The 26,618-nt window shown below is 42.4% G+C and overlaps 1 protein-coding gene across 1 annotated transcript in view; it reads left to right on the top strand.

Annotated features, from left to right (window-relative positions):
* The first annotated feature begins 9,885 nt into the window (after positions 1–9,885).
* The window catches only part of LOC138960798 (uncharacterized), a 28,268-nt gene continuing 11,535 nt past the window's right edge, over positions 9,886–26,618 (top strand). Inside the window, exons 1-2 of the mRNA XM_070332453.1 lie at positions 9,886–10,063; positions 17,196–17,452. Coding sequence (XP_070188554.1) covers positions 10,058–10,063; positions 17,196–17,452 — 263 coding nt within the window. The 5' untranslated portion in view covers positions 9,886–10,057. The remainder of the gene's footprint in view (positions 10,064–17,195; positions 17,453–26,618) is intronic.

Genomic DNA, 26,618 nt, shown 5'->3' with positions numbered 1-26,618 from the left:
CATACGCAGGGTACTGACAAAGGAACTTTTTTTTCAGTCTCCATCAGGGCTGTGACCTAATTTATGCAGACTGAGGAGTAACGGATGTTTTAGCAGCCACTGTACCACACACGCCATAAGGTAAATAAGGTACTAGTATATTTACAAACTGTTCACTCTGTTGGTGTTTATTTATTCAGAAACTCGGCAAATTGTGGCAATTACATATGAAGATGTTCAACTTCTTATTGAAGAAATAGAATCAAAATTGCTTTATTCTGTAATTGATCATGTGATCAGAGAGTTTGTTGAACAGCCTCTTAAACTGAAAAGCTACAAGTACAAGGTCAAAACATAAACAGGTGACTGGAGTCTCAGGCATTGAGTTTTTTAAATATGCACAGCAAATGTTTATTGGTAATTATGACAATATGAAATTCAAAAAAAGTTATAACAGCTTTTTATTTTTGGAGTTGTTTTGAAGTGTTTTGATCTTCAGGTGTAATTGGGTTTGTGGGAGGGGGGTGGTTTTGGTGGTTCTGATGTTGATTATGTATGGGTGTTTTTTGTCTTAAGGTTTTATTAGTTTATTTAGGGGGAGGGGGGGTGTGATTTAAAGTGTTCTTTTGGCTTCCAGAGAGGTGCTAAGCCTGTTAAGATGGAAATAAAATAGAATAATTCATGGTAAGAGTTATTACAAAACAGCAAAGATAATTTTGCATACCTTAATTTCCAGTTTGAGGTGTGTGTTTTTTTTAGCCAAAAACTAGTTTTCTGATTCGTTTTTGAAAGAAGCAAGACTTGTTGGGCATGTGATATTATTCACGTGAGAATATTATGAGATGTTACCTTATTTTGTTTACAAGATTAGCTCATTGAGTCTGACAGGAACATAATTGTAAAATGCTCATAATTTCTTGGCCAGTTTAGAAACAACAACCTTGAAATGAAGTTAACCCAGGTTAGACATGAGCATGTCTTAATTGGGACAATGCATTAACAGTAATTACAACGAGCGACTTACTTAGAAAAACTGAAGTCATTCATAGACAATAATTATGATTACAATCACAGAGTAAGGGGAAACCATGTTATTTGGTCTGGATCAGCAGCTGTAATGGTCTATTTGTCAAACCTGTCTGAATGTGCTTCTTTATTTCTGTATACCTAGTGTGAACGACGTTTAGGCATTTGCAGACTAATTATCGTATTGCTGTTGTTTATTTGTGAGTTATATTTTGGTGTGACCTAAATTGTTCGGAATTTGTTGTGTATGTTCTAATTTGTAATTTGTTTCTCCATAACCCCAGAGGAACAGACTTCATATTAAAACCTTGAGATCCTGAAAATACTCGCATACTAAATGTTGTTGTTTGTTTGTTTTATTGGGGATAGGCAAGCTCTTGAATTGTGCAAGCCTTGAGAAACTTTCCAGTCTGATATGCTAGAAAAAAGCGTGATCCTAACATGTCAATAAGATGAATATTTGATTAAATATGTGCAGGAGCTACTTCGGCAGACCCATTAGGCCAGTCTCACAATGCAGGGAAGGTGAGTTCATTGAGTTATGTTTTCCCCACCTTTTCTGTGTTTGATGTCAGCCGTGATTACCCATGCCCAATGAGAACTTCAAAATATGTTGCTGACATGCAAAAACCCAACCATGAAATTTGATGTAGTTGTGTAGCCCATCTAGAGGATAGAACATCTAATGCCGTGATAGCATAGCAATTTTGTGTACCTGACTAAATCTCTGCATATCACAAGGAAGTCTTACTTTATGATCAGATGATTGAATCACCCCCCCCCCCCCCTAGGGCCCTCCCCCCGACTCAACAAAGAAGAGCAGGCCCTACACACTCACATAGCTACCAACTTCACAATGTCATTACAGAATCAAGCAATCAGGAGAATCAAAGGATTCAGCAGTGCTCGGCCATTCGGTTGGATAGCCATCACTAGACACAACAAAATCATTTATTGATATTTTCTTGGACGTTTCTGAAGCTAAGGCTTAGAAGCTTCACACACAAATATTCCTAAGAAAAATCCTTGTATTTGTGTTGTCATTATGTACTGCTTGCACTAAATGCATTTTCGTTATCTCCTCAGAATCGAGTCACCAAGAGAAAGACCCTTGACATGCAGAGTGCACAGTAAAACATATATATGGCGTGCAAGTCGGTCAACAGGTGCCCTTATCATCATAACAAGAGATGCAGATCATAGTTTCTTATGTTTTATGTTGGGTGCGACTTTCGTGTTCAAGCATATCAGCTTGTGCATAAGTCCCTAGATCTGCTTTAATTTTAATGTAGAATTTCATTATCAGATAATTTGAAACATTTTGTGTAATTAAAATTGTAAATACGTCTAAGTCAGTTTGCAGCATTTTTTCTTTATTGTTCTTCTATATACCCTTAAAACTAACACATAGTAAAAACAAATTGTTCAAGGGAGATCATTTGAAGTTTTTTTTTAAATCTGTAAAATTGCATAGTGACATCCTCCAAAAATAAAATGTCTTAAGAATAAAGGTATCTACACGGGTTGTCTACTTATTTTGTGATAGCATTGCTTTTAAATATAACTGTTTTTCTCAGAATATTTTCTTATAAATGTTATTCAAGGGAGGCAATACATTATTTTACAAAAATGTGTCCAATTGTGTTTAAATTTTTTTTTTAAATTCTGGTAGTCCCAACAAGTGTGTTTGTCTTGTTATTTGAGAGCTTAAGCACTGAATGCTTAGCATCCTGGTGTGAATAGCATTGTAAAGCTTGCCTCTTGCTATTTTGGAGCAGTAGGATAGAAACCAACCTACTCCACAATCTTCCCTCCTATTCTGTGCCTACAAGAGAACCACGAGATTTGTTTTTATTCAGATGTTGTCTTTTCTATACAATTTAACATTTAAATCCTACGTGCAGCACAAAGCTTTTTTGTGTTGGTTTATTTGTTTTTGTTCATTTTTATATTTCGCATGTAGTGACCGTACTAGAGGCCACTGTCTTTCATGGCAGTACTGTATAATTGATCTGGAAATCTCTGCTAAGCAGTTCAATAACATTATGTGCCTACGAGCACTTGGCTTAACCATTTCTGCTACTCCACTCAAAACTATGTCCAACTACGCACTCATACGCTCTCCCTAATATAATATTTGTTCATAAAATATTGTTTGTGGATTAGCAAAATTAGCGTGAAATATTGAATTACGATTTGTTTGTTTTTTGGGAAAATTATGTAATCTTCAAAATAGATGAGTGTTTACTGAAGAGATCAACTAATCATAAAAGATAATAAGAATGGTTTGTAAGATCAAATACAAACCAGCAATAAAACTGCTGACGGCAGATACCCCCCCTTGACTTCTCTGTCTGTTGGGTGAAACTACGCCATAGACATTTCTCTTCTATTGGCTTAAGTTCTGGTGTATTAGCGAACAAGAAGTTTACGAGTTAGTTGCAGAATCGATGTTTGTCCCTTTCTGGTCAGTTATCAGAAGATAAAGACTGGAAATGTCAAATTATCGGCCATTCATCGCGACATAAAAACAAATGACATGTATGCAACATAATGGCTTGATTTAAAGCATAAGAAACTTGATGCCTCACCTGTCTCGGTTGCTATTCTTCATCGTTCATAGCATAATAGCAATAACATTTGTTGTGTAGATTCGATTTATTTTTTTCTGAAATAAAATATTCATGAAGAGGGTTCTGATCGAGTGAATATATTTGTGGAAAGCTGAATAAAGCAATGCGTATGTGTCTTTGACTAGTGAAGTAGAGCTTAAGCTTTATGTGATGGTTATTGTTGTTTTTATAACATACACACACACACACACACACACACACACACACACACACACACACACACACACACACACAACACACACACACAAAACCCTGATGTTTGTCAAAACATGTTGCATGTTCCTGCTTCCCAAACAAATGCCTGCACACAAGTGTACACCCCAGCCCTACACATTTACCCAAAAGGTGTCTGAATATTGATAGTGGCAATAGTGGTACTGAACAGGAAACTCTACTTTCATGCATGTGGTCTAGGTCTCATTTCACACATGCAATTCAACCACCCTTACAAAATAAAAAGCCACACATCGTGTAAGCTAATTGACTAAAAAACACAGACACGTAAACAAACAAAACAAGAGGCGAAGCCATCAAGGCTCACGTAAGAAATCGACAAACAGTAACACAAACTCAATCACTCCGTCACACATACACACACACACACACACACACACACACACACACACACACACACAGAGAGAGAGAGAAAGAGAAAGAGAATAGGTGAAACTGTGCAAGAAAGCGAGACACTAGATCTAGATCTGTCTGTCTGCATGTACACTAGTTTCGGCCCGCTCAAAATAATAATGACCGAGACTTTCAGTACTTCCTTCGCGTGACGTCTAACCCTCTTACGTCATAATGTGACGTCAATGTAATGTGACGTCTTCAAATGTTAGAGTTTCTACCACAGACATACACACGCACAAACACACACACGCACACACACACGCACGCACAGACAGACAAAGTTACGATCGCATAGGCTACACTTACGTGAGCCAAAAACGAACACTTTGATTTTTAACAAACTTAATAACAGATTTAGGTAATAAATGCCATGCAAGGAACATTTTTATTGATTTGGGTCGACGCTTAGATCTGGAAAAGCACCAGCTCACTCCATGGGGAAACATTTGCGATTTAAAAAGTGCTGTTTCATGAGTTCAAGTCTAGACAGGGGCGGACGAGGGGGGGGGGGGGGGGTGCACAGGGTGCATGTGCACCCCCCCTCCAGAAAAAAAATCAAGTCTTTAGTGATTTTAAATGGAAATTGTGAATTTGGAAAGCTGATTCTATGACCATTTCTAAGTTCAAATGGCACCAGATGGCACCATTTTGCTTCTTTGGGCCAAAATATTTTCCGGGGGGGGCATGCCCCCGGACCCCCCTAGCAAATTCGGGCGCTTTGCGCCCATCACATTCACTTTCGATTCAAAGTGCCCCCCCCCCCCCCCCCCCCCCCCCTTACAAAGCAACTGATCCGCCCCTGCTAGACAAGGTACTTAGCAATTTTATTTTTAGCTAGCAAAATCAAACTAGCCCTGCAATCACGTAAGCTTAAACGTCGAACCGCTTTCCCTGCCACCGTGGGTGGCAGTTTGGCGGGGGGACGGCCGGTGCTGGCACACTCGGAGTGGAACTTGACAAAATGTCACCAACTATGATAGCTTTTCCGGATTGACGTACAAACAGCGTCAGGGCCGCTTCGATACATACTGACTACGATTTATATCCCCAGTTTCTCATGTTGGTAACCACTGGCTATTTGTCAGATGTGTCGTTCTCCCACATTCCAACTATGCTGGAGTGAATGCCGGTCGAAATGCCTTTTGGTTGTCAAACCACGTTCTCTTTATCTTTTTACCAACCTTTTTTTCGCGCAAACTGTTTTGCGTTCCGGACCGGAACACACTTTGGAGATGATCATTGACTATTTCTGATTGGACAATGATGCTGACGCCCACATGACCCTAACTACAATGTCAAGGTCGGAAAGTCTAGGATTGAAACGAAAGAAGATTTAGAACAGACACTCGCCGTGCGCATTCCGACGACGCGGTTCAACAAACGCTTGCCGAGCGACGGGGTTGGTATTGGCTTCAACCGGATATACGGGGTGTAGTAGGAATAGCATAGCACACGGAATACGCAAGGTAGCAAAACAAAACAATCTGTTCACGGTAGATAATTGGTTTGACTTTCTTCTCGTATGTCAAAATTGCAAAGTTTTGCCTATTGTGATTTTTTGTCGATTTTTCATTCGGCTCTTCCGTTTTTGTCTAGTCGATTTTGAGGGTACCCTTACTTGAGCGGCGGTCACGTGATCCCTGTATAAGAACTATTTAATCCAAAAGGTGATCCTGAAGGTTAAGTGAACGGCCTTAAAGGGCAGCTGTCGGGTTGCCTGGTCTTAAAAATGCGCGGAGTCGCGTGCAAAAACGCGTTTAAGAGTTTTCCGAGTTGATTCAACTAAAGACTGTTGATTTGGTCCAGAAGAAGACACTTTCATCATTAGTTTGAAACCATTAAAATGCGTGAAACTTTCTGCTAGTTCTCACAATCCGCAAAAAAACGAAGCAGTTGGCAGGCCGAAACGACTCAAAATCCGCGACCGACAACTCTGTCAGCACAAGAAAGACGCCGCAGCGTTAGCCTTGCTGTGACGTCACTCGAGGAAGCCGATAAGGCCGCTGTGAAGTTTACAGTACAATGTAGACTACAGCTGGACATCTGTAATGCTGTACGCGTGCACGTGATTGATTATTGCACAAAGTAAAGTATTAGGATGGTAATATCTTCTCAAGACCCACGTTCACATTTTCTCTTCTTTGATCTGACCGACTGCAACCTTTACAAGTCATTTCTAACGTGGTTCACATGCTGTTGCTACTCCTCCAGTCCACCCGGTTAAACCATAAAGTTGCTCAACCACAGACCCTCGTGTCCCTTGTCAGCAGACACTGTACACTTATGAAGAAGGTCCGCTTGAGGTGTCACACCACTTACCGTGTACGTGTGAGGTACTGAATTCAAGACAAAAGCCAACTCTGTCGGTGGGAAAATCTAGGAAAGAGATGATGATAATACATCTTCAGTTACTCACTCAAGTAGATAGACGAGATAAGATAAAGGGAAGAGAGACGGAGACAAAGATGAAACAGTGGATCTAGTGTGGAAAATGGGGGAGGGGGGTTCGGCCGCAAAAAATCAAAGATGAATTTGTCAAACTGTGTTTGTGATGGTTATCGTGTGTGTGCATGTGTGTGTGTGTGTGTGTGTGTGTGTGTGTGTGTGTGTGTGTGATAACACGTATGTGTGTGTGTGTGTGTGTGTATATGTGTGATAACACGTGTGTGTCTGTGTGTGAGTGTGTCTGTGTGTGTGTGTTTGTGTTCCTCGACGCGTGACAATATCTGCCAATAAGTTGAACAAAAACAGGGTTCAAGTGGAACAAAAGCAGGAGGGGGACAGAAGACATGTTATGAACTCCGTTTTTTACTGCGAAATTTTGGCCTGGGAGAAGTCACCCCATCCTAAGTTTCTCTTCACCTACCCGTGAAGTATGCTTGAGGGCTTGACTAGACAACCCGATTGCGCCCATTACACGGCATAAAGAGAGCACCGTTCAACCCGGCCGATTCCGCGGCTGACGTCACGCGTCCAAGGGAAGTAATTTTCGAGCGGGCTGCATTGACTCGGCCAAGAATGCAAACTTTCTTCGATTAAAGACATTGTAGCATGTCTAAAGTCTTCGGACTTGTGTTATCAAGCTGTCAAAATCACCAAGTAACTTTTAAGTATAGTTTCAGTTACATGATAACTCATTCTAAGGAACAGATTTTGAGAGCCACAACCCGACAGCTGCCCTTTAACTGGCATATAAAGTTTTACTGAAATGACAAGGGGATTAAAGGTCCTTGTCTACATTTTTATACCGAAATCGCCATTTGACCATTAAAATGCAGAGTCTATTATCTACAAATATCAACAATACACCCCCTTTCGATCAGGAAAGACGAAGCCAGTGTAGCCGTTTGAAAATTCATTGTAGTATTCCAGCGTAGTACTCATAGTAGGATATCCTTATTTGGAAAATGCCAAGCGCAAAACTCCTCTCAAATCCCGTGCATTTCGTGCGTTTAAAAAAAAGCGTGGACAGCGCTTCAGTGTCAAACTGTTGCTGCACTTGTTTGGGCGTGGCTATAAGCATAGTGACATGAATTTGATTGGTCAGTATTTTTAGGCAAAGCACATGTTCTCAGCAAACAGAAAACAAAATATTGGAAGCGTGAGTCACGCTACCCAAAAATAAAATCTTTTTTTACATATATTTTTTTTTCTATAACTTTTTTCCCCATGGTTTATTCATCATCTGACATAATTTTTAGCGAAATCTAACCATAAGATTATTGAAAAAAAAGCAAAAATGTAGACGACCACCTTTAATGCTTTAATTTGGGTTTGAAATTTGTTGCAATAGTTTTTAGGCCAAGTTTACATCTTGTGCCTGTACAAGTTCACATACAAATACGCCTTGTGCATGTGCAAGTTCACACTCAACTGCATATGCCTGTTTACAATTACTTTTATCTTGAGCCTGTGTATGTTCACAATCGGCTACGTCTTGTGTCGGTGGCCTAGTGGTAAGGCGTCCGCCCAGTGAGCGGGAGGTCGTGGCCGGGTTCGAACCCCGGCCGGATCATACCTAAGACTTTAAAATTGGCAATCTAGTGGCTGCTCCGCCTGGCGTCTGGCATTATGGAGTTAGTGCTAGGACTGGTTGGTCCGGTGTCAGAATAATGTGACTGGGTGAGACATGAAGCCTGTGCTGCGACTTCTGTCTTGTGTGTGGCGCACGTTATATGTCAAAGCAGCACCGCCCTGATATGGCCCTTCGTGGTCGGCTGGGCGTTAAGCAAACAAACAAACAAACGTCTTGTGTCGGTGGCCTAGTGGTAAGGCGTCCGCCCAGTGAGCGGGAGGTCGTGGGTTCGAACCCCGGCCGGATCATACCTAAGACTTTAAAATTGGCAATCTAGTGGCTGCTCCGCCTGGCGTCTGGCATTATGGGGTTAGTGCTAGGACTGGTTGGTCCGGTGTCAGAATAATGTGACTGGGTGAGACATGAAGCCTGTGCTGCGACTTCTGTCTTGTGTGTGGCGCACGTTAAATGTCAAAGCAGCACCGCCCTGATATCACCCTTCGTGGTGGACTGGGCGTTAAGCAAACAAACAAACAAACAAACAAACGTCTTGTGTCAGTGTCAATTCGGACTCAACTACGCCTTGTGTCCGTGTCTATTCAAACTCAACTACGCCTTGTGTCCGTGTCTATTCAAACTCAACTGCGCCTTGTGTCCGTGTCTATTCGAACTCAACTACGTCTTGTGCCAGTTTTAATTCAAACTCAACTACGTCTTGTGTCCGTGTCTGTCCGATCTCAACGAAGCCTTGTGCCTGTGTCTATTCGAACTCAAATACGCCTTGTGCCTGTGTCAACTATTCGAAGTCAACTACGCCTTGTGCCTGTGTCTATTCGAACTCAAATACGCCTTGTGCCTGTGTCAACTATTCGAAGTCAACTACGCCTTGTGCCTGTGTCTATTCGAACTCAATTAGGCTACGCCTTGTGTCTGTGTCTGCTATTCAAACTCAACTACGCCTTAATTGTGCCTGTGTCTACTATTCGAACTCAACTACGCCTTGTGCTTGTGTCTACTATTCGAACTCAACAACGCCTTGTGCCTGGGTCTGCTATTCGAACTCAACTACGCCTTGTGCCTGTTGCTATTCATACTCCACTACCTCTTGTGCATATATGCCTATATTCACACACAACCCGGTCGTGTGTCTCGGCTTGCAATCCAGCCTTTGAATACAGCATCACAAGTTCACAATTCTTCTGCGAGTAACCCTCCCCCCCCCCCCCCCCATTTTCCTCCTCCCCTGCATCTGCCAGCTATATTTTCTGCTTGAACGTATTTCGTTCAAATACAACTTCGCCATTTACACGAGGCGAAGACATTACAAGACATAGGGAAGAACATACAACATAAACTCTGTATTGACAATCAAGCAATGAATAAAATTTCGCTACTTAACACACTATGTAGATATTTCGTTTAAACACACACACACGAACACACAAACACATACGCACACACGAACAATCACACACACACACACACACACACACACACACACACACACACACACACACACACACATTGCAATTTTAACTCCTTCACATACTTAGATGGCTGCAGTACACACGAGTGCGCTGTTGGTCGCTGCCTTGACATTCACATGATTCTATACAAAAATACGTGGAAGATAAAGACGTGTTCACCAGTGTCACTGTGTGCTTCAACACACCCAGCGCACGGCTGTACCTCGCCACTATAACAGCAGTGTCGTAGTGTGTCAAGTCACTTGTGATCATTGAGTTTCGGTAGAGCGACAGAGATCGTCACAGCAATGAACGTGAGTACCATACTTACACAGGTCGTACCGCTCAGGTGCTTCTTCGCCAATAGCCTGAATAGGCAGGATAGAAATAAATAAAGTCGAAGCTACAAGTCTCTTTGGATTTAATGGAGTCCCCATATTGACTAGCTTAGCTGTTAGACTTTCAAAGAAAGTGGGGATTGTTGAGCTTAACCTTAATAGCATTATTGTTTACCCATTTTGAGTTTGTGCAGAGCATGTTGTACATGTACAAACATTTATTTTGTCTTTCTTTTTCGTTCGATTATCTTTCTTTTTGAATCACAGGTCAGAAAGATAAATGACAACTCTCGACTGACTGGCCTAGTTTCAAGACTGCGAGCAGTGACACAAAACGGTAGTGAAGTACAGGCGCATGCACCTGGTCATACGAACCTCTTTTTTTGCCGACTTGAGTTATGTCACGTTCTCAGTCGAATACTACTTGAGGCAGGGAAAAGTGTATGACCTCGTTGTATTGTGTACGCATATGATAACACACTCTGCCGGCTCGCTTTCCAACATCTTAGAGCTGTGAATTCGGGACTTGCGCTATAGAAAAGTGATTTATTATTATTAGGCCCCCCCCCAAAAAAAAAAATAGGTGTGGTTAAGGTAACATAGCCACAAAAAAATAGGGTAGGAAGGTAGGCAATCACTTTTATTTTAAACTTTTTTTTCTTAATAGCAGAGCAACCAAGCGTGCAGCACTCGCAACCGAAGACTGAAGATGCCGCCATTTTTGTCATGGCAAGCGTCTGTTGGGCCTTTTTAGTAGGAGTTATTTCCCTTGCATCGTCTGTCGTCTGCATGACGACTCGAGCGCTTTCGCTTTCATTGCGTTTTCTGCACTCGTTTTCTTGTTTTCAATTTTTTTTTGGGGGGGGGGGGGGGGACAAATGTAGGGGAAGGGCTCCTAATATGGACCGGCTCCTAATATGGACCACCTCCTGTTCTGACAAACTAACAGCGCTAGAGCGCTCAAACAAGTTTTATTCGCTGTATTCACCCTCTCTGGATAACTTGCACATCTGTCAAAACAGTTGCAGAAACGCAAAATTTAAAACCGTTAGGCTTTTTCTCTTTTTACATTTAGTCAAGTTATGACTAAATGTTTTAACATCGAGGGGGGAATCGAGACGAGGGTCGTGGTGTATGTGCGTGTGTCTCTGTGTGTGTGTGTGTGTGTGTGTGTGTGTGTAGAGCGATTCAGACTAAACTACTGGACCGATCTTTATGAAATTTTACATGAGAGTTCCTGGGTATGAAATCCCCGAACGTTTTTTTCATTTTTTTGATAAATGTCTTTGATGACATCATATCCGGCTTTTCGTGAAAGTTGAGGCGGCACTGTCACGCCCTCATTTTTCAACCAAATTAGTTGAAATTTTGGTCAAGTAATCTTCGACGAAGCCCGGACTTCGGTATTGCATTTCAGCTTGGTGGCTTAAAAATTAATTAATGACTTTGGTCATTAAAAATCTGAAAATTGTAAAAAAAAATAAAAATTTATAAAACGATCCAAATTTACGTTCATCGTATTCTCCATCATTTGCTGATTCCAAAAACATATAAATATGTTATATTCGGATTAAAAACAAGCTCTGAAAATTAAATATATAAAAATTATTATCATATTTTTTTTTTCGAAATCAATTTAAAAACACTTTCATCTTATTCCTTGTCGGTTCCTGATTCCAAAAACATATACATATGATATGTTTGGATTAAAAACACGCTCAGAAAGTTAAAACGAAGAGAGGTACAGAAAAGCGTGCTATCCTTCTCAGCGCAACGAATACCCCGCTCTTCTTGTCAATTCCACGGGCACTGCCTTTGCCACGGGCGGTGGAGTGACGATGCTACGAGTATACGGTCTTGCTGCGTTGCGTTGCGTTCAGTTTCATTCTGTGAGTTCGACAGCTACTTGACTAAATGTTGTATTTTCGCCTTACGCGACTTGTTTATATTTAGTCAAGTTTTGACTAAATATTTTAACGTAGAGGGGGGAATCGAGACGAGGGTCGTGGTGTATGTGTTTGTGTGTGTGTGTGTGTGTGTGTGTGTGTGTGTCTGTCTGTGTGTGTGTGTAGAGCGATTCAGACCAAACTACTGGACCGATCTTTATGAAATTTTACATGAGAGTTTCTGGGATTGATATCCCCGAACGTTTTCTTCATTTTTTTGATAAATGTCTTTGATGACGTCATATCCGGCTTTTCGTGAAAGTTGAGGCGGCACTGTCACGCTCTCATTTTTCAACCAAATTGGTTGAAATTTTGGTCAAGTAATCTTCGACGAAGCCCGGACTTCGGTATTGCATTTCAGCTTGGTGGCTTAAAAATTAATTAATGACTTTGGTCATTAAAAATCGGAAAATTGTAAAATAAAAATAAAAATTTATAAAACGATCCAAATTTACGTTCATCTTATTCTCCATCATTTTCTGATTCCAAAAACATATAAATATTGAGTTCGCCGAACAAGTTCACCCAGTTAAGACACAAACCATGGTTCACGAACCTTAGTTCGGCGAACCAAAGGTTCGTCTGGTTAAAAACAGGCTTAAGCCTTGGCTGGCTCAAGTGGATCAGCAAGCTTCTGCTTTTTCGCCCATCAATTGGAAGTTCAACTTGCATGCACCGCACATCAATCTTGTTGAGGCTTTTGCGCTGCCACGTTCTTCTCTTCTGGTCACACCGGAACTGGCCACTTTGAGGGAGGACGGCTATATAGTAAGGACAGGCCTGTCCCCTACACCAAAGCCTCCCTTAGGGCATTGGAAGAAACTAGACGTTCTTTGCTGGAGCTAGCTTCTGTTTCAGAATCTCTTCAGAGATCGTTGTCAAGGTCGATTGCAACGTCTCTTGATCCATTTGAGTTCCAGTTCGATGCCTCTTCGGTAGATGTGACTACCCTGTTGGTTACTTTAGCCAGGGTTTCACAAGAACATAAGAGTTTGTCTGCCCGACTGTACACTCATGCGGTACATTCTCGTAGATCGGCCTTCCTTTCGGGATCTAAGATCAGAGATAAAGGAACGTTTGAGAACTTGAAGGTCTCACCTTTCACGGAGGGGTCTCTGTTGGGTCGTCCTTCTCTGGACGCGTTGCAAAAGGAGACTAAGGATGCGAGAGATCTTGCCATTGCTCGGATCGCGCACCAGGGTTTTCCGAAGGTGCAGAGCAAGCCTCAGGGTCAGCAAAAGGCTCAGTCCTCTTCTTCTGGGGGCGGCAAGGCACAGAGCCAGAGCTTTTCTTCTCGAGGCAGAGGCGCTCCATATCGGAAGAAAGGCCCTTCCTTTGGTGGTTCTAGGGGGTCGGGGCGTAAGCCCCACCCCCAATGATGTCTTCCCGAACCTCTGATCCCCGCAGCCCCCACCATTGTGGTGGCGGGCGGCCCCTCCAGGGCCCTCACTTCCTGGTCGCGCTTGGTGGCCAGTGAGTGGGTGTTAGGGATAGTGCGTTCGGGATTCCGGCTTCTCTGGGCAGAGGGAAAGGCACCTCTGACCAGGGTACCTCCGCCTTTCAAATTTCCAAGAGACCCGGAGGCCAAGTCTGCAGTGCAGGGAGAGGTGGCCTCCCTCATTTTGAAGGAAGCTATCGAGGAGGTCCACGATCAAGGGTCTCTGGGGTTTTACGGCCGCCTGTTTGTGGTTCCCAAAGCTTCGGGTGCATGGCGACCGGTACTCGATCTGTCCGCTCTAAACAGATATCTCCGGGTGGTGAAATTCACTATGGAAACCCCGTTCTCGGTGAGGGAGGCTGTCCGACCAGAAGACTGGGCCACGTCGGTCGATTTGACAGATGCATATTTTCACGTCCTGATGAATGTAGCGGATAGGAAATGGCTGCGCTTCCAATGGGGAGACAGAATTTTTCAATTCCGAGCTCTTCCGTTCGGTCTGTCTCTCTCTCCTTGGATATTCACCATGATCGTTCGTCAGCTCTGTGCCCTGGTGAGGCAAGAAGGGGTACGACTGAGGGCCTATCTGGACGACTGGCTCATTCTACATCAGGACCAGGACATGTGCAGGACACACACACAGTTGGTCCTCAGGCAGGCTTGGCAACTAGGCTTCACAGTGAATCTGACGAAGTCGGAGTTGGAACCGTCCCAGAGTTTCACGTACTTGGGGATATAGTTCGATACTCTAAACTGGACAGTCCGCCCTTCTCAAAGAAGGGTGAACAAGTTACAGGCACTGATTTGCTCTCTTTACGGAAAGAATCGATCCACAGCTCGGGAATTGTCCTCCCTGTTGGGTCAGATGGAATCTATGGCTTCGCTGGTTCCGCTTGGCAGAGTTCACAAAAGGCCGTTTCAGGCAGCTTTACAAGCAAGATGGAATCAAGCGATTCAGTGCTGGAACGTCCAGGTCGAGTTGGGTACTTGGTTCTGCCGGACCACGAGCGTTTGGCTTCTCCCCTGGCTGTCGCAGGGAGTTCCCATTGCTCCCCCTTCTCCGGACAACGATCTGTTGACAGACGCCTCACGGACGGGTGTGGGAGCACATCTTTCAGAGCAGACGGCGTCAAGTCACAGCTCTTGGCACATAAATGCTCTGGAATTGGAAGCTGTGGCTCTGGGTCTTCAGGCGTTTCTGCCTCTGTTGACAGACAGTCATGTCAGGTTACATACGGACAACACGACCGTGGCGGCTTACATCAACCGTCAGGGTGGGACTCGGTCTCAGAGTCTGTCAGACAGTGCGTGTCGCATTCTGATTTGGTGCAGCAATCATCGCATACTGCTTTCAGCAAAGTATCTGCAGGGCAGTCTCAATGTGTTGGCAGATGCCCTCAGCAGGAGAGACAAAGTCCTTCATTCAGAGTGGACACTGTCTCATCAGGCGTTGCATCGGCTCTGGGCTCAGGTGTACAAGCCGTCCATAGACTTGTTCGCGACAAGGTTTTCCACCAGACTACCCCTTTTCCGGACCCACAAGCATGGGGAGTGAATGCTCTCGAGATGGATTGGACAGGCCTAGTGGCCTATGCCTTCCCTCCCTTTTGCCTTCTGGGCAAAGTTGTAAGAAAGGTAGATCTCGAGAGACCAGCGTTGGTGCTGGTTTCCTCTCTCTGGCCCAGCCAACATTGGTACTCAGACTTACTCCGTCTTGTCGATTCCTCTCGGAGTAAGAAAGGGCAATTTGGTTCAACCTCGGTCGGGCGTGCCGCACGAAAATCCGCAAGCTCTGCAGCTTCACGGGTGGATTCTGTCCGAGTCTCTCTGCTCCGTGCAGGTGCCTCGGCCTCGACTTTGAAATTGGTGCAGCACTCTCACAGGGATTCGACCAGCTCCGTGTATTCTTCACACTGGTCGTCCTGGTCTAAATGGTGTTCTGATAACGGGGTTAATCCTTTGTCTCCTAGGTCAATGCATGTAGCCAATCACCTGTCTTGGTTATCTGATCAAGGAGGTTCTCCCTCTTCACTTAGAGTTAGGAGATCAGCGATCTCTTCTACGGCAGCTAGGGCATAAAATTAATCTTGGGGGCGTCATTGCTAGTGTTATCAAGGGCGCTTCCCTAGACACAGCTCGTGTTAGGTCTCAGCTCCCTGCTTGGGATTTGTTTTTGGTTTTGAGATTTCTTGCTTCTGGGGACTTTGAGCCTCTACATACGGCCAGTTTGGCTAACGTGACGCGTAAGGCTTTGTTTCTTGTTTTGATTGCTACCGCTAGACGTGGTAGCGAAGTTCACGCTTTATCTGGACTCTCTAAGGATATTTATTTAAAAAAAGATGGCTCTATTTCTCTTAAGTTTAGGCCAGATTGCATGGAGACTATATCCTCGGGGGGCATATCGACTTTTGTTTCATATTTATTGACCAAGGCCGAAGGCCGCGGTCAATAAATATGAAACAAAAGACGATATTTCTCCCCCTTGGACCGACAAAAAAGCTGGTCTGTCAACAACCCATCAAACATCTTATATTGTTCAGGGTAGATAATTGATTTGACTTTCTTCTCGTACGTGAACGTTGCAACGTATTGCCTATTGTGATTTTTTTGTCGATGTTTCATTTGGCCTTCCGTTTTTGTCTGGTCGATTTTGAGGGTACCCTTATTTGAGCGGTGTGGTCACGTGATCCCTGTAAAAGAAATCTTTAATCCAAAAGGTGATCCTGATAGTTAAGCATATAAATTTTTAATAAAATGACACTGGAATTAATGCTTTAATTTGGGTTCGAAATTTGTGCAATCATTTGTTGGCCAAGTTTAGATAGTCCAGTGGACGGCCTTAGCTGGTATAGAACTGTTTAATGAAATAACACGGGAATTCAGGTTCTAATTTGGGTGAGATATTTGTCGCTTTTTTTTGTTGGCGAAGTTTACATCCATTGTTATCAATTAAAATAACAAAGTTCGTTATACATATAGAACACCATCGCACACACACGCACACACACACACACACACACACACACACACACACACACACACACACACAAAATATTATCAGATCTAATTATGATAATGATAAAATGCTTTTGATTTGAACAAATACCAAACATACACAGTCTAGCTGTTTTTTGCGCAGAGTGGGATTTTTCTGCTGGATTAATATTTAAACTGACACCAAGGCTATGTCAATCTGCGAATTCATTTCAGCAAAAACATTGCGACTCCGCACAGCAATCAGCCAATCTCAAGATCGAGAGAGTGCAAGTTTTTTGTCTTTCTTCATATTCCGGCGTGAAAATCAGTCACACGTAAACGAGTCCGCCGAGGAGTGACCGTCACAACTTTAACACACACTAGTTTTGTCTGGTCGATTTTGAGTCAGCTATCCGGGCAACGACCTTTTTTGGCATAGTTTATTTCGGTCACCCTTCAAAATGAGCGACCGTTTATAGGCGCAAAAATTCTCATTTTTATCCAGAATACGAGCAGTGTTGTTTGGTAACAAGAGCGAGCGGTATGTAAAATCTGATCCTTCAGTTCTTGTCATTGCATCGTCTTGGACAAGTAATGTTAGTCTTGTCGTGATTTGCTTTTTTATTGTTTTTGTTTATATTTGGTTGTTTTGTAATTATTGTTTTCATATTACCAACACCACTGAAAGTTTGGTTTAAATTAGTGAATCGCATGGAATGATAGTTCCATCAAACATGTTTTGCTTCAGTTCATATGGAAGGAAATCAAGTGTGTGGGCACCAGACCACTCGGACGCAGCAGTCACTCTCTTGACGTTATCAGCAAGACGGTTTACGTCATGGGCGGCGAGCACGAACCGCGAATTCCCATCGGCAGCACTGTCTGGTGTCTTGACGTTGCTTCCACAAAATGGTGGCAGCTTCAAACGAACGGCGTAGAGGTGCCCGCCAGAAACGCTCACGCGTCCGCTGTTGTTGGATCCAGCATCTACATTTTCGGTGGAAGGTAACAGACAGGTGGTGTGCATTATTGAAAGCCTTGGGAGAGGTGACATGTCTCGTGGTTTGCCGTTCTCACGAGATCAGTTACTTTAGTTTTGTTTCGTTTTCAGTCCCCTCCTCTTCACAACTTTTCTCGGTTTCATCTGTCATACATGGTGTCAATTGGAAGGAAAACAAGTCGCGTAAGGCGAAATTACTACATTTAGTCAAGCTGTGGAACTCACAGAATGAAATTGAACGTAGTCCGCCGCTAGTGCAAAAGGCAGTGAAAGTGACGAGCCTGTTTGGCGCGGTAGCGGTTGCGCTGTGCTTCACTATGATAGCACGCTTTACTGTACCTCTCTTCGTTTTAACTTTCTGAGCGTGTTTTTAATCCAAACATATCATATCTATATGTTTTTGGAATCAGGAACCGACAAGGAATAAGATAAAAGTGTTTTTACATTGATTTCGAAAATTTAATTTTGATCATAAGTTTTAATTTTTTTAATTTTCAGAGCTTGTTTTTAATCCAAATATAACATATTTATATGTTTTTGGAATCAGAAAATAATGAAGAATAAGATGAACGTAAATTTGGATCGTTTTATAAAAAACATTTTTTTTTTACAATTTTCAGATATTTAATGACCAAAGTCATTAATTAATTTTTAAGCCACCAAGCTGAAATGCAATACCGAAGTCCGGCCTTCGTCGAAGATTGCTTGGCCAAAATTTCAATCAATTTGATTGAAAAATGAGGGTGTGACCGTGCCGCCTCAACTTTTACAAAAAGCCGGATATGACTTCATCAAAGACATTTATCGAAAAAATGAAAAAAATGTCCGGGGATATCATACCCAGGAACTCTCATGTCAAATTTCATAAAGATCGGTCCAGTAGTTTAGTCTGAATCGCTCTACACACACACACACGCACACACATACACCATGACCCTCGTCTCGATTCCTTCTCTATGTTAAAACATTTAGTCAAAACTTGACTAAAGGGGGCCCGGGTAGCTCAGGTGGTAGAGCACTGGACTTGTGATCGAAAGGTCGCTGATTCGAATCCGGGCCGGGACGGACACGGGTCAACTTTATGTGCAGACCCAGAGACGGTATCCATCTCCCACCCCCGTGTCACCACAATGGCACGTTAAAGATCTTGGTCATTCTACCATAAGTGCAGATGGCTGATACCACCTAAACACGCAAACATCAAAAGCCGTGAGGGCGTAAAAACTCGAATCGTATAAACCAATTCATGTCCAATATAGGCAATTAAGACCTGACGGACAATAAGCCCCTTACAATTTACTTGACTAAATGTAAAAAACGAAACAAAACAGAAGTAACCGATCTCGTGAGAACGGTAGTGCACTCGAGAAGGTTTAGGGTCCCACAAGCGGGCAAAGTGTAGCAGACGACAATCAGTCAGTCCCGCCTCATCAGTGAACGCGCTGTTGCCGAAATACAAAATAATTATATACTCTCTTCTTTTTATATTTAGTCAAGTTTTGACTAAATATTTTAACATCGAGGGGGGAATCGAGACGAGGGTCGTGGTGTATGTGTGTCTGTCTGTGCGTGTGTGTGTGTGTGTGTGTAGAGCGATTCAGACTAAACTACTGGACCGATCTTTATGAAATTTGACATGAGAGTTCCTGGGTATGAAATCCCCGAACGTTTTTTTCATTTTTTTGATAAATGTCTTTGATGACGTCATATCCGGCTTTTTGTAAAAGTTGAGGCGGCACTGTCACGCCCTCATTTTTCAACCAAATTGGTTGAAATTTTGGTCAAGTAATCTTCGACAAAGCGCGGACTTCGGTATTGCATTTCAGCTTGGTGGCTTAAAAATTAATTAATGACTTTGGTCATTACAAATCTGAAAATTGTAAAAAAAAATAAAAATTTATAAAACGATCCAAATTTACGTTTATCTTATTCTCCATCATTTGCTGATTCCAAAAACATATAAATATGTTATATTTGGATTAAAAACAAGCTCTGAAAATTAAATATATAAAAATTATTATCAAAATTAAATTGTCGAAATCAATTTAAAAACACTTTCATCTTATTCCTTGTCGGTTCCTGATTCCAAAAACATATAGATATGATATGTTTGGATTAAAAACACGCTCAGAAAGTTAAAACAAAGAGAGGTACAGAAAAGCGTGCTATCCTTCTTAGCGCAACTACTACCCCGCTCTTCTTGTCAATTTCACTGCCTTTGCCATGAGCGGTCGACTGACGATGCTACGAGTATACGGTCTTGCTGAAAAATGGCATTGCGTTCAGTTTCATTCTATGAGTTCGACAGCTACTTGACTAAATATTGTATTTTCGCCTTACGCGACTTGTTCCCCTCTTCTGGCAGTTGCCGTCCTAGTTCAGTTGTTAGCGAACAGCGCTGCTGAGCATGAGGTCGTCGGTTCGACCCCTGCCATCGCCTTTCTTTATTTCTTTTTTAAAAATCTGTTTAACTTCTTTTTTTCTTTCTAAAATTGCTTTTCATTTTATTTGCTCTATTTAGAATTCGACTTTATTCAAAAGCATTTTGATGATCGAACTGAGATTGAAACAACAAAGCTAGTGAGTCGTTAGTCACTGCAGTTCGTCCGCACACCGTCCAAGCCGCAACGTGACGTGTAGTAGGGCTTACTGGTTTTGAGGCAAGAAGCAGCATTAGTTGACAAAACTTATCCCGTACTTACTGAAATGAACATGGAAAAACAGCAATTTGTCGTGCATCTGATACACTTTTTACAAAAATAAACAAAAGTTCACAGCAGCACAAACTGATGCATCATTGCATACAAACTCTTTAAAACCATGACTCTTTGTTCGCATTCGTCTTTTTAATTCCACGTTCCTGCCTCGTCCCGAAAACAGCACAAGAACAAAATAATGTCCACAGGGCAAATACAACCATAATATATACTCATAGGAAAAAGTTAGGGACCACTTACGCAAACAAACACAGCTTCCAAACCACCCAACAAAATTGAATCAAATTTGTAACATGTTTAATTCATTATCTCTGCGATCCTTTTCCAAAATATGGTGACATTTCATTAACGCATTACGTGTCAACACGCTCTGAAACAACATGGGGGTCGAAAACAAAATTTGCAAGTTCCGAACAGTTCAGTAATGGGTGTGTCCGCCGCGTTTTGCGATGCCTTCTGCGGTCATGGGCTCGTATTCTTGAAACAGCTGCAACTCATATACCGACCTGTAAAACCACTTCCGCTCGATAAGTCCGCTAAGTGTTATTCATGAAACTCCGGTAAAGACTCGGTGTCTCCGAGCTGTAAAGTTAGAGGACCCATCCCCTCCTCTAAAACCGTCAATTTTGAATAAATCTTGTTAAAATATTGTTTGTAGATTTATGTCCCTCATGGACACACATTGGTGTCATTTAAGCACCAATGCATTGCGGACAAATACGAGATACCGCTCGCGAAAGATTTCAACCGATGCTCGATCATACCGGCTTGCTGTGAAAGCGTGCTAGCGTCTTCTTTAATGCATTACAGTGTCCGATTATTTTCAACTAATTCCGTGGTCGAACGGTTCTCTCGTTCGCCTGATGCGTGATTGAGTTGAGTTCTAATCTCCATCTGCCCGTAATTTTTTTTTTACTCTTTGGCATTTGTTTATTTTTGTTTATTTTCTTAATGTGCAAAAGAGTACGTTATAATAGCAAAATTGATTTAAAAAATTTGTTTTAGGCTGGAATGTTTTTTGTTTTTTTTAATCTTTGGTTAAGATGATATTAGTTTATTGATAAAGTTTGTTAACTTAAACATGTAAACATTTGATTAAAAAGATTAAATAAATAACCATGAAGAAGGATGCTTCCCGCTTAAAAAAACAAAGGTGAAAGAGAAAAAACCCACCTAAAATGCGGTAGCAGCCACCTGCATGCAACTGAGATTAAAAACAAAAAAATAAAAAATAAATAAAAAGGGTCTCCCCGTGTTTTTATTTCATTCAGTTTGTTTGGGTAGTTGCTATTGACTTTGAAACTGACACGCTGGCTAAAAAGCTGCAACATTGTGTCCTTCAAAGTCAAACTGTCGTTTAACTACCGCCCAGTATTTATTTTTACTGCCCAGTAATTATTTATTTTTCCCCGGTATTCATGTGTGTTTTTAGCGGAAGGTCGGCAGCTACCAGTTGGTTATTTTTAGAATTGAAAATTCCCGATGCTTGCTCTTCTCTGCGCACGCGTTACCGGCGTTTTCGCCGGCGTGTCAGTTTCAAAGTCAATAGCAACAACCCAAACAAACTGAATGAAATAAAAACACGGGGAGATTTTATTTTTACTTTTTTTATAAACTTCAGTTGCATGCAGGTGTACATGGTATAGTACCTAGTAAACGCCCACCCCCCAGTTTCGACCAGTGGACTAGTAGACAAGGAAAATAAATAAAGATTATTCAGTCTGCTGTTATTGTTGTTTTTCAATTGTTTCCTTTCCTTAGACATGCTTCGAGGATTGGACAGAAAAAGGTTTCTGGAGTGGCTAGAGAATCGCAATACATTTTTGACTGGGAGGAAAAAGAAGAAACGAAAGCTTCATCTTTGGTTTAAACATAAGTTTATTTCAACAAATGTTACAATCATGACATGTATACAAAAGACACAGGTAACAGCAACAAGCTAGAAGCTTATAGTGGTGTTCCTGCATGGATATTATAACGTAAGGCGGTAACGGCTGAACAATTTGTCTAAATAAACCAAATTGGAAATCCAAAGCATCATCATTATAATCATCCTCATCTCATTAATCATCCAAAATTATCATAACATAATAAACGTTGCATAATCATTATAGAGAAAGACAGTAAGAGGAAGGAAGGAGGGGAAGATGAATAAACATGAATAAAAAGAAGAGGGATGGGTAGGAGTTGCGCAGAAATTAAAGTTGTTGTCCGGCTTGTGGAGCATTGATTCTGGTTTGCCCAAAGCGGCCTGAACGTTCAACGAACGAGTGTACTCTGGAAAAAATGTTCCTGTTCAAATCTAGAGAATACTGTCTGTCTCCATTTAGAAGGTGGGGGAGGTGAATACTGTGGTTAGGGAGGGTATGTATGGTTTCTTGACGTGCTTCGCGATAATTTGGACAATCTAATAGGAAGTGTTTTACGGTTTCGGACGGAAATCCGCAGTCTGTAGCAACGTGTCGTCTCACTAGATCGTTATTAAGATCACTTATATATAGCCTGAGCTTACAGTGAATTGTTTGTGATATGCGATCTCCAGAATACCAATAACACGGCGGACTTAAATCGTTTTTTGAGAAAAAGTGCTTGAGGGACTTACTAAGTTTTATGTAGTCTGGTAAAGAATTCCAGAGGTGTGTTGTAGATGGGAGAAATGAGTTTTTGTATAATGCAATGTTAAACGATGGAACTTTCCTATCTAAAGGTCTGCGCTGGCGATATGGATTATTAGTTGATATTAATGGTGGCAATATCGCAAGTAAGTAGTTTGGCACCTTACGGTGTACACTCTTGTGAAATAATATCAATTTTTGACGTTTACGCCTCTCTTAAAGTGAAATAAAGCCTGACTCGTCGTACAGTTGTTGATGGCTTGTACCGCGGACTGCTCCAACAATGGTCTTCATCTTCAAAGCTTCATCTTTGGCGGGAAGTGATGTCTGAAGAGGTTGATTTTGTGTGTGTGTGTGTGTGTGTGTGTGTGTGTGTGTGTGTGTGTGTGTGTGTGTGTGTGTGTGTGCCGTGTGTGTGTGTGAGAGAGAGAGAGAGAGAGAGAGAGGGGGGGAGTTTTGTGCAATAACGCATCCTTTGAACACTTATATGACAAATGACCAAAATATCGTTTTTCTAGCTAAGGACCTGCTCCTGCCAAGGGTATAGTACCTAGTAAACGCCCACCCCCCACTTTTGGGCAAAACTGGTTCATATGGTGGGTGGGCGTATACAAGGTAGTTAACGGTAATATCATGTTAACCATCAATTTAAAAAAAAAGAACTCATTCTCGCCTAAAATTATTTTTTTAAATCAATTTTGATATTACAACGTACTCTTTTGCACACGAAGAAAATAAACAAAAACAAACAAAATTAATGACAAAGAGTAAAACAAAATAAAATAAGGCCTGATGGCGATTCGAACTCGACTCAATCGCGCATCAGGCGAATTCGATAACCGTTCGGCTACGGAATCAGACACCAAGTAATGCATTAAACAAGACGCAAGCACGCTTTCGCAACAGGCCGTTATGATCGAGCATCGGTTGAAATCTTTCGCGAGCAGAAGCTCGTATTTGACCGCAATGCATCGGTGCTTAAATGACACCAATGTGTGTCCATGAGGGACATAAATCTACGAACAATATTTGAACAAGATTTATTCGAACTTGACGGTTTTAATGGACAGTGTTGGTGAAGTTACTGACAGGTAGCGACTTTACAGGAGTTACTGGTGTCCTCTAACTTTACAGCTCGGAGACAACCCGGTAAGGACTTACCGGTGTTTCATAAATAACACTTATAGTCGGGTAGCTGAGTTCAGAAAAGTGCAACATGCTAAACGTTGAGGGTTACAAGCATCCACCTGGTCTCAATGGAGAGTCTGGACGTGGAGTAGTGTAGTCTAGGTAGGTGGACATTCTGAATTTGGTTTGTTTGGCCGCCATGACACTTTTCAAAATGGCCGCCTGAAAATCTTATGCGGGCCATATCTCACGTGTTATATGGACTAAAGTGACAAACTAAAGGGCTATATATATGTATTTTGACATGAAGAATTCAAATATGCAAGAATAAACATGATCTAAGTAGGTGGACATTCTGAATTTGGTTTGTTTGGCCGCCATGACACTTTTCAAAATGGCCGCCTGAAAATCTTATGCGGGCCTTATCTCACGTGTTATATGGACTAAAGTGACAAACTAAAGGGCTATGTATATGTATTTTGACATGAAGAATTCAAATATGCAAGAATAAACATGATCTAAGTAGTGCATTGTATGATTACGTCGAAAAATATGTCAGATCGCAGATGATCAAGCGATGGAACACGTCAACAAACAAAACTGGAAAAGTCGCTGGAGGACTTGTTGGCATTACAAAAACAGACACAGACTAAGACAGGTGGTCTCTGACACTCAGCGCAAGGTCTCAGCTGGCTAAGGACACTGAGGCCATGTTTGGCCTGTCTAGTGCTGCTGATGAAGATGACGAGCACGACTGTGCACACAAGGACTTCGGGAAAAAGAGGTTGAAACAGGATCAAGATGATCTACAGAAACTCATCAACTTGTTTCAGACATTCAACCCCTTTTCTCACCCATAACCAGACCTGATTTCACTCACAACTTGTGACGTTGCCAGTGATGTTGTGAAACATGACTTGCTAACAGCAGAGGAAACAGGAAAGGAAGTCATCTCAGAGTTTGTGCAGAAAATATTTGCCCTGAAAGAGACTCTTTTCCATGACAGAATCAAAACCAAGAAACTCTGCACCTTGGAGAGCATGTACACACTTGAAGTCAACACTGGAAAGGAGAAAACTGTTGCCCTCAAAGCCGACAGGGACTTGTTCAGACGTGTGATAACAGCTATGGAACTGAGCAGGACGGGATGTTGACATCAACAAGATGTTGGAACAAGAGCTTCGTGGAGTGCCTCTCTCGCTAGCAACTGCTGACTGCAGATTGCGACTGCCAAGAAACAAAGCTGATCTGGCCAAAATACTTCAGCAAAATTTGCCACAGAATGCTGCTCCAGCTCCAAGCACAACCTGCACCATAGTTGATGGGATGGCGATGATACAAGTCTTGGGGAATCGGATGGGAGCAAAGACTTTAGGAGAGTGGAGTGACAATGTTGCAGAACACGTTGACAAGTACTTCTCACACTCCTGCACGAGTTGACTTGGTCTTTGACAGGTACATCAAACAAACAATCAAATCGACGACTCGAGGCAAGAGAACGGACGGCAAGAAAGGGATAAGAAGGAATGTTCTGTCACGCACTCAAGCTCTAGGCAAATGGGACAGATTCATTCTATTGGAGGAGAACAAGGCCAGCTTGGCCAACTTCCTTTGCGAAGAGCTGGCAAAGAATTTCAGGAATGAGCCTGGAAAAGAGCTGGTGCTGAGCGGTGGCTTTTCTGATGCCGAAAAGGTCTGGTCGTCATCTGACAGAGATGTCACACATCTGTCATCTGCTGAGCATGAAGAGGCAGATACCAGAATGCTTCTTCATGCCAAAGAAGCAAGAGAACAAGGATATCCACAAGTAGTCATCGTCAGCCGTGACACTGATGTTCTTGTTCTACTTGTCGCTCACCAACCACAGCTCAGTATCTTTGTGTCGATGCAAACAGGAACACCCCGGAAGAAGCACTTTGTGCCTGTGCATCAAATTAACATCACTGACCAACAAAGAGAATCATTGCTGGCATTCCATGCAATCACAGGTTCTGACAGCACCAGCCAGTTTGCTGGCATTGGGAAGAAATCTGCATGGAATGTTTTCCTCGACAATCCCCATCTTCTCCAAAGACTTGGCATGGAAGACTTTCCTGATGAGGAAGTGCTCATGGATGCAAAATCATTTGTCTGCAAACTCTACAACCCGAACACCCAGCACACGTCCACACAGCCGCTGCGATGCGACGTTTTCCACAGCGTGAAGAAAACGCTTGAGAGCTTCCCCCCCACACAAGATGCTTTGAACCTACACATCAAGAGATCTCACTACCAGGCACTTGTGTGGAGGCGGGCTCTGGAAACTAAGCCACACCTACCGGCTGTTGTCAACAGTGGATGGAAGCTGGTCACGAAGGAGACTGGCGACGTGATTGAGCCCATCCTGCTGAGTCGTGCACCCACAACTGACACAAGACAACGTTTTCTCGAGCTCATAGATTGTGGCTGCACATCTTGTGCTACAAGACGCTGCAGATGTTGGTCCAGTGGACAGGGATGCACAAGAGCATGCTGATGCAAAGACTGCAGAAACCCACACACTTTGGCAGGGCTACGCAACTAAGCCTTGAAATACCACTTTGTGCCTGAGAAACTATTGTTCTGTTTCCATGGAGGCATGTAGCCTGTCATACTCAATGATCCAGAAGCAACAAATCGTTTCTTATAATGTTACATACCCATTATTGTGCCATCATTACAGTCATGTTCAT

This window comes from Littorina saxatilis, linkage group LG3 (assembly GCF_037325665.1).
Source record: "Littorina saxatilis isolate snail1 linkage group LG3, US_GU_Lsax_2.0, whole genome shotgun sequence".
NCBI lineage: Eukaryota > Metazoa > Mollusca > Gastropoda > Littorinimorpha > Littorinidae > Littorina > Littorina saxatilis.
Note: the sequence above shows the minus strand (reverse complement) of the source record. Positions and strands in the feature narration are given on the sequence as shown.